The following is a 13,991-nucleotide window of genomic DNA, read 5'->3' as shown; positions in this document are numbered from 1 at the left end:
CATAAACAGGCTCCTCCCTAGCCCCCTCTCCATTTCTGCTGTCCTTTGCGTTCGTTACAGAAGCACCACTGTTGCCTGCGTTCCCAGAGGTTTCCTCGTCTGCAGTGGAGATTGAAGGGGTTTATTTTTCCATTTGAAATAGGGCTTTTCCCAGTTTCACTTCTGATGTTGTGGCTGAGGTCCCCTGGCTGCTGGTTCCTGGGCTGGGAGCTCTTCTGAGACAGCAGTAAGACACTTCAGATCTGCTCCTTTGCTCTTCTCCAGGCTGCTGCTGTCAGTAAATGTTTGAGACACTTGATCTTGACCTGCTGTGGTCATTCTTCTTCTCTCGTATTCATACAGAGCCAAGAAACACGGCTGTGTTACACTTTGGCTAGCGTCCGTGCTGCAGAAGGGCAGGACTGTGTGACAGCAGCCCCCACAGAGCCCTCGGGTCTGGGTCTGGGTCTGGGTCTGGGTCGGCCTCTCCAGGCTCCATTGCTGCAAGGGACGCTGTGCTCAGCAAACCATTCCATAGTGATGTGCCCAGCTGATCCCAAACCTCCGGGACATGCCCGATCCCTGGTGATTCCTGCTAGAAGCTGAACTGTTTGGCACCTAAATCCAAGTGTGATCTGTGATCTCTCTCCCTAAAGCTTCATCTGCTCTATGAAGCGAGATGGGGGTAGGAAGGAGACCTGGGTGCCGTCTCGTCATCGTCCGTGCTGTTTCATTGCTGGCTTGCTCCGTGGGATAAACTTGATCTGGACCGACTCGCGCTCTCGTGGCCAAGCCCAGCCACAGCGCAAGGCCAGCCCTAGCCAGAGGCAGTTTGCAGTCTGGAGAGAGCTGCCCTGCCTGCGGCTTTGAGTTTTCTGGGGGTGAGAAGAAAGTTTGTCCATGAAGACTCGGGCTGTACCAGGTGCTCTTGGGGCCAGAGCATGGTCTGTGCCCCACTTATTTACTGCTGCTATAAACCATCCTTCTGTTGCGGGAGGCGTTTCCTGCACGAGGTGGCTGAGTGGAATTAAGCTCCTCGCGCTGCCCTGCTGTGGGTGCGGAACAGCACAGCATGTGAATGAGGTTTCTACTGAGGGAGGCCTGAAACGGTCCACCTCTCCACCAACACCAGCTTCAGCTGAACTTAAATGACTCTTGAGGGACATTTGTCTAAAGGTTCCCAGCGAGTGGCCTTCCACCACCACCCTGTTCCTGTGCTGCAGCACCAAGAGAAGTTGTGTGACACCTTCTAACCGTTTTCTCATGCGAATAATCAAGCCAATTGGTCAAACCAGGTTTTTACTTTCCTGCTGGGTCTTTTGTCTTCGAGGTGTCCTCCTCAGGACTCTCTCCTCTTGACCCGCATCCTTCTGGAAGTGTGGGGCTAAGAACTGAGCAACTGGAGTGTTACCTAACTTCAGTAACGCAATTCACGTCACTTCATTGTAGGTGTCTACCATGTAGGTGTCTGAGCTCATCGCCCTGGCTCGCCCTGGGAGTCGATACAGATGTGTGCAGTCAGTGGAGCCAGGGGTGCCATTCATTTGACAAAATGTAGGCGGTCATTTCAGCATGGGATGAATCACAGCTCCATTGACTTCACTGAATAGCTCTCCATTGAGTCTAAAAGGAGCCCAGAGCGACTTGCTCGCTGTAGGTGCTTGTTTTATGTACACCCACAGTTAACTAGAAGACTCCCAAGGCTACTGCAGCATGGGGTAGGGCAAAAGGATTATTTCAGGTCTCAGCCAGCACTCCTGTGTATGTATCTCCAGTCAGTCCATCATCCTTTTCTCACAAAGGTGTGACACTGCTGCTGAGGCTTACACGTCCAGGACAGTATTCGTGGCCTCTCCTGCCAGCTGGCTGCCCAGACAGTCCTTCTCCATCTTCTGTTTTTCCTTTTATGGCTCCTGACTGCAGCACCTTGCACTTTTCCTCTTTCCTCTGATATTTTTCAGACCATTTCTCCAGCAACAGCACCATATGAATCCAAATCCGCTCTTCCAACGTGCTGCTGCCCTCTCAGATGAGATCTTCTACAAATTTAAGTTTACTCTCTGTTACATCCCAGTCACGGGTGAAAACACTGGGCTTGTCCCAAGACTGTCCCCTGTGAAATCCCTTGGTACATCCTCCCAGTTCAGCAGTGACAGATGTGCCAAACCAGCCACGTGCTCACCTGGCAGTAGTTTGTATTCCCCTTGGTTTTTGTGGGAGTGCCTTGTGAGAGCCTTCGGAATGCTTAGCTGGCGTTCAGATACAGATCACAGAACTGCCTTTCCCGTGTTCATGAGACCTGTTATGTTCAAACAGGAATTAGGTTCATTTAGCACAATGGGTTCTTTCAGATCCGTGCCACCTGCCAGTTCTCGCCGCCTTTTCTTCTAGATGGTTTATTAAGCTGTTGTGCTGTTTGTTAGAGGATTTTCCTGGGAATTAAAGATGAGTTGCTTCATTTTATACTTCCTTTGATCTTTCTATCGCCTGTTTTTAGAGATGAGCATCATCCCTTTTCAGATCTTCTGGCGCGTCGTGCACCCCGTGCAAGCTCTCAGAGACAGCCCGTCATGGATGTGGCATACTTTCCGCCGGCTGCCTGGGCGCTTTCAGTGCATTTCACCAGGCCCAGACAACTGAAGAAAACTCCTGATTCTTCCAACCGCTGGGTTTCACTCTAGGATCAGAGCTTCTCTTTGCTGTTACGGTGTTACCAGGATGACTGGGGTTAACAGTAGAGCCATAACCGTGCTGGTTTTTCAGTTGTTCGTTTGATAGATCTGTCGGGTTTGTCCCCCTAAAGAGTCAGAAAGGGACTACAATAATTTGCCCCAGTCAAGCGCCATGTGCGTTAACTGTCTGGTAGTTAAATTTGGTTAACATTAAATCTGGTTCCAACAGAAGGCAAACCAGCAGAAGGTCTGACACCAAGTCCTGCAGAAATGAGACGGTCCGGTGGACCTTGTGTCGTCGTGAGGAGCAGCTCCGAAGAGCCGTGCTCCGAGGCCTCTGTCGTTACGTTCGCTCGTCTGTTCCTTCGTTTACCGGGCGTGGTAAATTTTGGTAAAAATCAGGGCACAGCAATCTGGCAGTGAACGTGAGGTGCTGTTTCCATGGGGTATCATAATTTGATTTCAACATTTATGTCACCAGAGTATTAAATCATTGTTTTGCTTAATCTTTCTCTGCTACCTTAAAATAACCCCCTACTGCATCTTATTTTTTGAAAGTTCCTATTTGTATTTAGGCAGAAATCCTTAAAAAAGAGTAATTCAAGGGTTTTTTTCAGTATGACCCTGTCACAGGTCTTTGATTACAGTGCTTCGTCTCCTTCCTCAGGCTGTTTTTTGTTGCTTTTCCCAGCCCTCGGAGCTCCAGCAGTGCCAATCAGTGGCACCCCAGGTGTCTCTCTGCTCCCCCACGGTTCTACTTCACAAGAATGTTGGGACTTTTTATTTCACTTTCTCTATACAACTATCTATAGAATAATTAGCGTGGTTACATCCAAACACGAGGGTGTCCAGTGGGTCTTGCTGTAGTCAGGTACGAACCTGAGGGACTTTTGGTGCCCGTAGAGCTGGATGGCAACAGGCAAAGGGTTTCTGGGTTCCGGAGGGACTTGGACTGGGACTGTTCTTGCGAGATCCCTCTTGCAAATCGAACTGCGTAAATCCCTCTGTGGATGGCGCGTAGGAAGAGAGTGAGCTAAACCAAATAAATGTCCAGCAGTTCTCAAAATCCCACGGGTAGCACTACGTACTTACTTTTGGAGCATTCAGGGACAGAAAGTTGTGTGTTGGGAGTTTTTCATATTGTTTCTGACAAGTTTAGGATTTTGAATTAAGGTACTTCTTGCCAGTTTATTGGTAGGAGGAGGAATAATTCAGAGGTGGCGGAAAGAATCGGATATTCTTTTTGCAGAATAACTTTTGGTAAGAGCAACAGCAGGTCAAACTTATTTAAAGGCTTACATTATTACAGGAAATCTTGGTAGATGAGGATCGGTGGGGGAGGCTGGATGAATTTGTCCTTACACAGGGTACAAGCAGTTTTATCAAGAGTTTCTTCAGTTTATCATGTGGATGAAACAACCGCAGAGGAATTAAGAGGTACAGAATTTCCTTTCGTTGTGGATTTCTCACTTTCTCATTGACAAAGCAATCGCAGCAGGACTAATTGGGCACTTCAGCCCACCACCAGGTAAAACAGAAATCATGATTTTGTACATGAACGTTTGTTTCGCTTTCCTCCTCTCTCTTTCTCTTGCACATACACATGCACAAACACGTTCTTTAGAGGTGGCAGAGTTTGCTCTTGGTATGGGGTTAAGATCTGGCACAGGTCATCTACAAGGCATTGACATGTCATGGAAAAGGGGGGATATTCCTGTGAGTGCGAAATGTCTTGGGTCTGGCTCTCTTCCTAAATGGCAAGTTATAGAAGATAAAGGCCTGTCGCAGAATTACAGACCGGTTTGGGTTGGAAGAGACCTCAAAGACCACCTAGTTCCAACCCCCTGCCCTGGGCGGGGGCACCTCCCACCAGAGCAGGCTGCTCCCAGCCCCATCCAGCCTGGCCTTGAGCACTGCCAGGGAGGGAGCAGCCACGGCTGCTTTGATAGAGGAATCACGGTTGGAGGTTGTCTGGCTCTTGTTACATGGTCAGGAGGTTTGTGTGACCATAATGACCTCTTCTGGGCATGGTTCCTGTGAACCTCTTTCCAGTAGGACACTCTACACTTGGAAGAGGAGGATGTTGTTGTAGAGGGGAGAGTTTTATGCATATTGAGGAACATATGCGTAACCAGCTCTGCTTTTGAAAGAGAGGCAGCGTGAAATTGAAAATGGGACATAGAGGGATGACTATGGCAGCAGCTGCCTCCTTTAAAGTGGTTCACATTGGTTTTGTTGAAGTTTGTCTGTATCTAGGGACTTTGTTGCATGAAGTCACTGGTTTTGTAGATGGCCTGTTTTTTCAGGGGTAATGCCTGAGCATGTCCAAAATTAGAGCGCCAAGTGAAATATGGGGGAAGTCCAAGGAACTTCAGGCCTGTGTGTTGCGTTCGTTCCTGTGGATGGTGTCTGTTGTCAGACCGCCTCGGCACCTGCACTTATCGCGTGTATCGACTTCTGTCGTCACCTTCCCTTGGTCTGGAAAACAAAGGGGTATTTGTGCCTGTCTTGCTGGGAGCAGGTGCTGCTGTGGCGTTCGTGGCAGCACCACAGAACTGCCTGCCCCAAAGGGGACGGTGATGCCTACGAGTGCAGCCCCGGCAGACGAGGCTGCTGCTGGCCAGGGCACAGGCAGGCGTGTCCTGCCCCGGTGCCTGTCGGTCGCAGCCCGTGGCTGCTGGGAGGTCCGCGCCCACCAGCGTGGGTTGCCAGCCCGCTCCACACCGTAGCACTGGGAACCCATCGCCTTCCATCGGGACACGCCCCGCCGTGCTCGGCAGGGTCCCGGTGCGGGGACGGGGGGCGATGCGGGGCGTGTGCCTGCCTGCGGCGGCGGCACCGCGCATGTTGGGGCGCCTCGTACCGCAGTGTGCGAACCCAGCCTGCTCCGTGCCAGCGCCCGGCAGCTGCCTCCCCCCGCAGCCCACCGCCCTGCCCGCTCCTCGGCAGCGGGTCCCGCGCGGGTCTTTGTTCCCCGCTGCAGGCGCCGGGGTATGGGGGCCGGCCGGCGCCATCGCTCCCCCTCTGCCTCTCTCGGCTTTGGCTGGGCGTGCAAAGCTCCTTCCCCGCGCTGCCGAGAAGGGCCGAGGTCCCTGATTAATTCCACTCTGATGTCAGACATGCGGCTCTGCTGGGAGGGATTTGCAGGGCTGCATTTCAGCTCCCGTTTGCTGAGAGAATCCCTCTCCCGTCTCCCCTCCCCGCGCACCCCCCGCCCCTCCCGGCGCGCGTAGAGGTGGTTTGTCGGGAGGGTCGCCGGCGGCCGGGGTCCGCGCCGAGCTGCGCATCCATTCCTCTCTCTCCAACTGCTGGATCGTCCCCGTTCTTCTCATCTGGCCGCAGCGGAGGGCAGGGAGAGCGGCTTTGTTAAACTAGGACAATGCCACGCGTCCCCCCTCTGCTAATGACAGAGCGTTTCTTAGCAACGCGGGGGGGGATTTTAAGAGAAGATCAGAGCATCGGGATGAGGATATAAACTCTGCTGTTCTCCCTCCCGGGGAACTTACCAAAGAGGCACCTCTCCTTTCGTCAAGCGTCTAATTTTTTTCCGTACAAGAGGCAACCGCAAAGTCTCAGAGAGCTGCTTCCCTGATGGATGGCTGGCTGCCGCCCCCCGCACCCCCTCTGCTCAGGCGCTCCGCTCTCCAGTTATATGCTAAGGGCATCATTTAAAGGGAAGCCCAGAGGGGGATCAGTAAGCTCCCTGCATGCGTATGCAGGTGACTGAGAAGGGGACCGGTGGGCAGAAGGGTGACCCAGGCAGCCGGGGCTTTCCTCCACCTACACGTTGAGGGAAAGTAGCTTTCGTCTTTTTGTTCTGACTTTGGGCACGGGAGGGAGGGAAGCAGACTGTGCCCAACTCCTTGCTGAGATGAAACGGTCGATGAGAAGAGGTCTCCTTGTCACAGGCACAAAGGCCACCTCCGCCTGGCAGCATGGTGCTGAAATCTAACCCTAGCATCATTCTCTTGTGCTCTTTCCTGCCCAGTGACTACATCATTGAGGAGAAGACGGCCGTGCTGCAGAAGAGGGAGCATGAGGGATTCGGGTTTGTGTTGCGAGGGGCCAAAGGTAAGGGCTGCTTCTTTCGCTCGGTCCTGGGGCTGGGAGGGAAAGCTCCTTCTCCTCACTTCGGCTGGCGCTCAGGACCCCGTTGTCCCGGCTGCGCCGAGCAGCCCCCAGCCCCCGTGCATCGGGGTCTCGTAGGGGACTCTCTTCTCCTTCTCTGGCGGCTAGGCAGTGCGAGTGCAGCTCACCTCTGGTTACACGCGTTGGGCAGAAAATGCCATTTGTGGCAAACGTGCATCTCTTGCGCTTTCTGGGGTGTTTCTCCGGTACAGATGCTGGTGTTCGTAGCTTTGCATTTGTGGGGGTTTTCGCTTCTGCCTCTTCACTGGGTGTGTAAAGTGCTTCTGCTCTGTTTCAGGGGCAGATGTAAGCCCCGGGGGGCAGGGCCTGTGTCTTCCGTGGCTTTTTGTTTGTTTTTTATTAATGCTTGAAGTATTTCACTATACTTTGGCTGTGTAGATTTGGGGTCTTTCTCCTGGGCTCCCGGGCTGCGTTGGGGTTCAGCCCCAGCATGAGGGCAAGCTCGTAGAGGTCTGTCCTGCAGCTGCCCCCGGACCTTCGACCCTGGGCTGCCAGAGAGCCTCTGCCCGTGCTGGGGCGCGCGTCCCCTGCGCAGCCCTGGAGCACCTGCGCTCGTGCAGCCAGTACCTGGCACTGGGTTGTTACTGTGGCTCCTCTTGCCAGGAACCAACCTTTTTGCTACCAAAAAAAAAAAAAAAAAAAAGTGTCCCTTGGGGGCTGGTAATGAATGTGCTCATATTCCTGTAGGAAACAGGCTTCAGCCCCTGCACTCGGGAGGCAGGTCCACCTGCGGCTGGAGAATCCTCTCTCCAGCAGCTCGAGGCTGAAGGCTGGGGAGAGGCGAGGGGATCTCAGAACTGCAGCTGCTGGAAGCGGAGGCTCAGCGGTGTATGCTCCTGTCCCTTCCTTGCTCGTAAGGTGCAAGATGCAGGAGGGAAAGCTTAAACCAGTGGCTGCCAGCTCGTTTGGTAGCGCTGCTCCTTTCCCAGACCTCCATGTGGCTGAAGATCGTTGTGATTTGGGCTTTAATCTTGGGTGTGATTTTCTGTGGGGATTCCTGAATTGCCTTTGTTCTGCCCGTATCGCGAAAGGGCTCGGTGTGCCGGTGGGTGTGTTTGCGTTCCTGTTGGAATATGGTTGCTGTCTCTGCCTCGCCTCTCTCTCCCCTTCCCCACATAGGTGACATGTGTGTCTGTCCGTGTGCTGCTCGCTCAGTCTGTGTAACGTGAAGTGAAACTTCAGAGCTCAAAATGGCATCCGTTTTTTTGCCAGAACAGACTCGCAGCTATTGTGGTAGGAAAAACGGGATAAATTGCATCCTGTTTCCTCTTTTTCTTTCTTTTTTTCTTGTTTGCCCCCCTAACATTTGCAGGCTCCGTTATTTTCCTTTGTCTGCTGGTGCTGAAGGAGAGGACTTGGAGCGGATTAAGCAGTGGGCGTGAGGCTGTGTGGGACTTGGGTCTGGCTCACGGATTCGCAGCCCGGCATTGCTGCAGGGGGCACTGAGCAGCGCGTGGCTGCAGAGGGTCGTGGCTGGGAAGCCCTTGCAGGGTGGGCATGGTCTGTGGCGCTGCCGTCTGGGACAGGGGTGCTGGGGGGTCTGCTGAAGCCCCTTGTGGAGCAGCATCCCCTTGACAGAGAAGTGAATGTGGTGGCTCTGAGTCACCCCCGTATTTCCCAGCTGCTTCGTGCTGCCGTGGGGTTTAAGCTGGGAAGGAAGAGCACTGGGACTCTCTGTCTTGGCCCCGTCAGCATCACCACCGCTCACGCTTCGTCTAGATACTCTGTGCAGAACACTGCAGGCCTCGTGGGGTGAACCAGAGCAGGGGTCTGAAAACGGGAGGGACCAGAGCATCAGCAAAGTCCCTGCAGAGGGAGGGAGCTGGTTATTGAGACTCAGCTGGATGATCCTCAAAGGAAACGGCACTTCATGCTGCAGAGGGTGGTGAAAATCTTGCATGGTTTCTGCCAGTCTTGCTGAGGAATTGACGTTCCTTCCCAAGCCCAAATTTGCCCATCCATGTGAGCTGCCCCATCAGCTGCACCCCTGGCAGAGAACGCTCTCCACCACCCTGGAAAGCCAGTCCTTCCCTGCCCATCCCATCACCACCTCCGTCCAGTAGCGGGAGGAGGTGATGTCCCAGTCAATCCAACTGAGCGTTCAGACAGAGGTTATTTTGTCCTAGTCCCTGCAGGAGATGAGCTGCAGCTTTTGGACACAGGACTTGCCCGCAGCCGTTGCCTTAGGGAGTCATTTGGAGGAGATGGGAAGTGATGTGGCAGCCCCTTCACTCAGTGCTGGGATGGAAAGTCATGAGCAGGTGGATTCATTTCTTCGTTTCTTGGCCCAGAGGGACCATCCCTACCTTGCACATAGGCAAATGACAGGCCTGTGCTCAGAATGCTGAAAGGTGGTATTTCTTGGCTTGTGATACCCCGAGCTCAACTACTCAGCCTTCCGTGCCTAGACTAGAACAACCTCCCTCTTCCCGACTAACCTGAGCACAGGTCAGGCGCTGTCTGTCTAGTAATGATTCATCAGGTATTCGTGCAGGCTTCCCTGGGGCCATCCCTGCAAACAGGGCTTGTTGCAGCTCGCACCGTGATGGCACCTCGTGTCTCGGCAAATCCACGGTACCAGTCCCTGGGCAGGGGAATGTTGTTCCTGGGCCAGTTAATGCTCGTTGGTGTCTGGTGTGGGAGCAGTAGAGGGACACGCAGTCCCAGACTTGGGAATTTACTCTCTAAGAAAGGAGTAGATAATTTTATGAATAGCAAGGATATTGCCAGTAATACCAATTAAGCGTTAAAAAAAAAATTAAAAGAAAAGGAAATGGCTCTAAGTCCTTGCCCCAGGCCCTCCTGTTCTCCTCTGCCTACCATGGCCTCCCCGCGGCCCCGGGCCCTCCTGTTCTCCTCTGCCCACCATGGCCTGCCCATGGCCAAGTGCCAGTCGGTGGGACTCGCCAACGGGGAGGGTCAGTCTGTACCCCAGCCCCGTCCCTTCTGGCTGGGCTGCAGCAGGGCCCCGCAGCAGCCATTGCTGTCCCCAGGCCCCCCTGGGACCGTCTTGCCGTGTTCTACGTCACGGGAGAACTGCGACCGCGCAGCTCCAGTCCTGCGCCCCGAAGCCCGCACGGCCATCGCCGGCGAGCTCGTCCCGGCGGGTCGGGTTCCTCCTCCAGTGCTGCCCACGCGCTGCTCGCCAGGGACTCCAGACCGAGCTCTGGCCACAGGGGCTCAGCGGGGCGAGCCCGGGGCTGGATCTCTGCCGGGATCTCATCTGCTGGCCTCACGAGCTCCCACGTGGGTTTTGCCACTTTTTCTCCACGGGAAGGTTTGGCATTCAGCGTCCGATACTTGTGTTTGCATCTCTTTTGTGTAAAGACCAGCCAGAGCAACTGGTCGGGTTGCTGCTGAGACAAAGCACCTCGGGTGATCTCAGTGAACCAAGTGCAGAGCTCGCCTGGATCTGTAGTGATCAGTGGGTCAGTTGAGAGCGTCCGAGTTCCGTTTCCCATCCAGCACTTGGTGTGAGGACCCCAGGCTCTGAAGTCTCTGCAAGATGAGTTTTGGTGCTGTGAAGTGCCTGGTGCTGGGTGTTGTTGACAGCCGCAGGGGCACAGGGAGAGAAGTACAGCCAAAGCTTGAGGATCTTGCTGTTGGTCAGGGACAGAGGGAGGTTGTCCTAAAGCCCTGCAGCAAGTTTTGGGCCGCAGTGCTGGTATCACAAAGTTTCATGGAAATGGAAGAGCTCGCCAATGGTTTTCAGAACTTGGCTCTTGTGCAGAGGAGGGCTGTGACACTTCGTGACCCTCGGGATGGACAGAAATTGGGACTGGAGGTGTTTAGACAGAGCACGTCAAACACTGAGTCTGTCATCTGTGTTGTTAAGGGCGGTGTCTTCATTATGGAGATCTAACGGAAAACTAGAAACAAGGCCCAGTAGAGTCTAGATGTGGCAGATACTTCTTGTGGCACACCTTTAGAGTAGCCTTAGAAATTTAAAAATGCAGGAGCTGATCTTAAATACCTGCCCTAGCGCCCCTTTGCTCCCTGCCCCCGTATACGCGTACTCCGTTAGTGCTGTTGCCTGTTGGCCACCCACTGCAGGCAGGTACCTGCTGCTCCAGTGCTGTGCTGGGTGTCAGAATGGTGGTGTGCGGCTGAGCCTCTAAACTGAGACGTGCCTTTGGGATTTTAGGTGAAAAGTACCAAGGCAGCTACGGTGTTATTTTGGTTTTCACTCTGTAAATGTGTTTCTGGTGAAGTACCTGGGATCTTGTGGTTTAGCCCCGATCTTAACAATTTGCTCTGCTGGAGTTATCTTGTAATGTTTTTCAGTGCTAAGCTTGTTTAGTAACAAAAGTAACATGTCCAAGAAAAGCAGTATTTGCAAAGGATAGGGTAGGGTAGGGTAGGGTAGGGTAGGGTAGGGTAGGATAGGATAGGATAGGATAGGATAGTTCACGTGGAAGAGACCCACAACGACCATCTAGTCCAACTGCCTGACCACCTCAGGGCTGACCACAAGTTACAGTATGTTATTAAGGACAGTGTCCAAACGCCTCTTGAACACTGACAGGCTCGGGGCATTGACCACCTCTCCAGGAAGCCTGTGCCAGGGTCTGCCCACCCTCTTGGTAAAGAAATGCTTCCTCAAGCCCAGTCCGAACCGCCCCTGGTGCAGCTCTGAACCATTCCCAGGCGTCCTGTGCCCGGGTCCCAGGAGAAGAGCTCAGCACCTCCCTCTCCATGTCCCCTCCTCGGGAAGCTGCAGAGAGCAGTGAGGTCGCCCCTCAGCCTCCTTCTCTGCCAACCGGACAAACCCAGAGTCCTCAGCTGCTCCCCACAGGACAGGCCTTCCAGCCCTGTCACCAGCTCTGTTGCCCTCCTCGGGACGCCTTCAAGGACCTTCCCGTCCCTCTCAAACATGGGGCCCGGCGCTGCGCACAGTGCTCCAGGTGAGGCTGCACCAGCGCTGGGTGCAGCGGGACCATCCCCTCCTTTGACCGGCCGGCTGTGCCGCGTTCGATGCCCCCCAGGACGGGGTTTGCCCTCTTGGTGCCAGGAAGCCTGCATCCTGGAGTGCGATAACTGTGATGCTTCAAGAGTCAGAGTCAGGGCTTTACCACATCAGGTCCTGGGGAGCAATTCCTCCTGAAGAGGGGCAGCCCGGGGGAAGAGACAGCACCGCTGGGCACGGGAAGGGAGAGCTCTCAGGTCTGGGCACGCTTCTGGCCATGGCAGGTACCACTGAGCCAGCTTTGTGGCACGGGTGGCCCTTTGGAGTGCCTCTGTGTGCTGGCATCAATGCCGTCTTCCCAGCAGCTGTGGCGTGGCGGAGGCAGAGCTGACCCTCTTGGGGACCCTCCCCTGGGCTTCTGGGGGGCTGCAAGGCCTTTGCCCTCAGACCTGTGGTGTTGAGGGGGTTGTCAAAGCCACGCCGGGACTTCCTGGTCATCTGGCTCTTCCAGGGCTCCTCCGGACTGCCGGGCGCAGCTGAGGCTGGAACATCCCTGGTGTGAGACTGTCCGGACAGCGGGTGTTTAAGACCAGGAGATGGCCGCCGTGACCGAATTGCACAACCAAAGCTGTAGTGTTAATGTGATAGCTCCTCGAGAGGTACGGATTATGCTTCCTGAGATTTAAAGTCGTGAGCTTCTGCAGTGAACAGTAGACCTCCTCATTTGGAAATTTTACATCATTACCAGCAGGAATTTCTGTAATTTAATTCCAAACCTTTTGATTTAGTTTTGCCTTTGCCAGTTGTATAAGAGAACCTCCTTAAATGTTATTTCCTTCCTGGGCAGGCACTTACAGATGAATTGTCACCAAATTACGTACTTCTGTCCTAGAGCTTTCCTGCGGGCTCTGATCTGGAAATGGCATTTTGGTGTGTCTGGTCCCAAGCTGGCTATTTGGAGGGTGGTCTGCTGCGCTCAGCCTTTGCTCGGGTGAGAGGCATGGGTCAGGATTCCCAGGTTGTGTAAGGAGTGTTGGTGTCCTCCTCCACCACCGGGGCCCAACCAGCTCCGAACACTGGGGGTTGGTCTGGTTAGTGTCTCTTGTTCCGTTGGTTGTTGGGGCTGTAGGCAAACGGCTGGGCTGCTGACGAGGCTGAGGTTAATCTAACGGAACAGGAGGCAGAGGACGACTGGACCTGACATGAGAGGTGGGATGTGACAGACGGCGGTGAGGGAGCTGACGCGGTCACAGGCAGCACTTTGGAAGAATGGCTGGGTTTTGTCAGTGCATGCGGGGGAGTGGTGCTGGAAGTGGGCAGACTTCACAGGTAACTGACAGGGAATACGGGAGACCTTTGGGGTCCCCAGAAGGTAACCTCCCGGTGATGCCAGGCCAGGCCAAGGTTACCTGGGTAGTAATGGTATTGGAAACACCAGGTTTGAGTACAGACGTAGTGAAGCCAGAGTGAATAGGGAAAAAGTAGCTGGAGGCAGATTGTTCATTTGGGCGGAAACCGGGGCAGCAAAAAGGCATCTCAAGAACTGGGAGAAAGGCTACAAAGGCAGGTGAATGCCATGGCTGTTCGGCAAGGGCTGCTGGGGCGCCTCTGCACTTGGTCACCGCAGCGCAGCTTGGGGCAATAGACCAGATCTGTTCTTCTGACCGTCCCCTGCGCGTCCAACCTGCTTCTCGGTCTCTGGCTGTCGGCAGAAGAGCCCTATGGAGGGATCGAGCATCTTGGTACCGGTTGGTGCCTGCTCCAGTCCTGTCGGCATCCGCACCCGTCCACTGCCTCCCAGCGGCTGGTGTTTGGGGAGGAGCAGGCGGGGAGCGCTCCTGAGGTCTCCTCTGAGCCATTGCTTCGCCGCGGCCAGGACTGACCCCGGGTGTTTCAGAGGGCGTTGCTGCCTGCAGGCGGCCGTGCTCGGGCAGTGTGGGCAGCAGCCGTCCCGCGCAGGGCTCCGTCCCCCGTGACACAGGGCAACACGGGTTTTCCACGTCGGGCTTGTGGGCTGGACAGGCTGCCGTGGGGACAGAGGGGTGGCGGTCAGGGCTTCTCCCATGGCAGTGGGTTTTCTGTTCACCCTTTGCCTTTGCCAGGGCGTTATTCCCCAGAGGTGCCTCTGCCTCCTTCGGCAGGCTCCAGGGGTTTGGAATGAGATGTCCCCACCAGCAAGGTCTCCTGCCTGTGGTGCGGTTTGCAGGTGCTCCGTCGGGTTGCTGTCAACGTGCCTTTCGGTTCTCTTCTGTTCTGAGAAAACGATGTGCCCAGTACCCGTCAGC

At 54.6% G+C, this 13,991-nt stretch overlaps 1 protein-coding gene across 2 annotated transcripts in view; it reads left to right on the top strand.

Moving 5' to 3' along the window:
- SHANK3 (SH3 and multiple ankyrin repeat domains 3) overlaps nucleotides 1-13,991 on the top strand; it is a 342,763-nt gene that overhangs the window by 253,680 nt on the left and 75,092 nt on the right. For both annotated transcript variants that reach the window (XM_086475378.1, XM_086475373.1), the window contains exon 14: nucleotides 6,640-6,722. In XM_086475378.1, coding sequence (XP_086331504.1) covers nucleotides 6,640-6,722 — 83 coding nt within the window. The remainder of the gene's footprint in view (nucleotides 1-6,639; nucleotides 6,723-13,991) is intronic.

The sequence above is a fragment of the Leptosomus discolor genome, chromosome 1 (genome assembly GCF_034619465.1).
Source record: "Leptosomus discolor isolate bLepDis1 chromosome 1, bLepDis1.hap2, whole genome shotgun sequence".
NCBI classification, from domain to species: Eukaryota; Metazoa; Chordata; class Aves; order Leptosomiformes; family Leptosomidae; genus Leptosomus; species Leptosomus discolor.
This window is presented reverse-complemented; position numbering and strand designations above follow the sequence as displayed.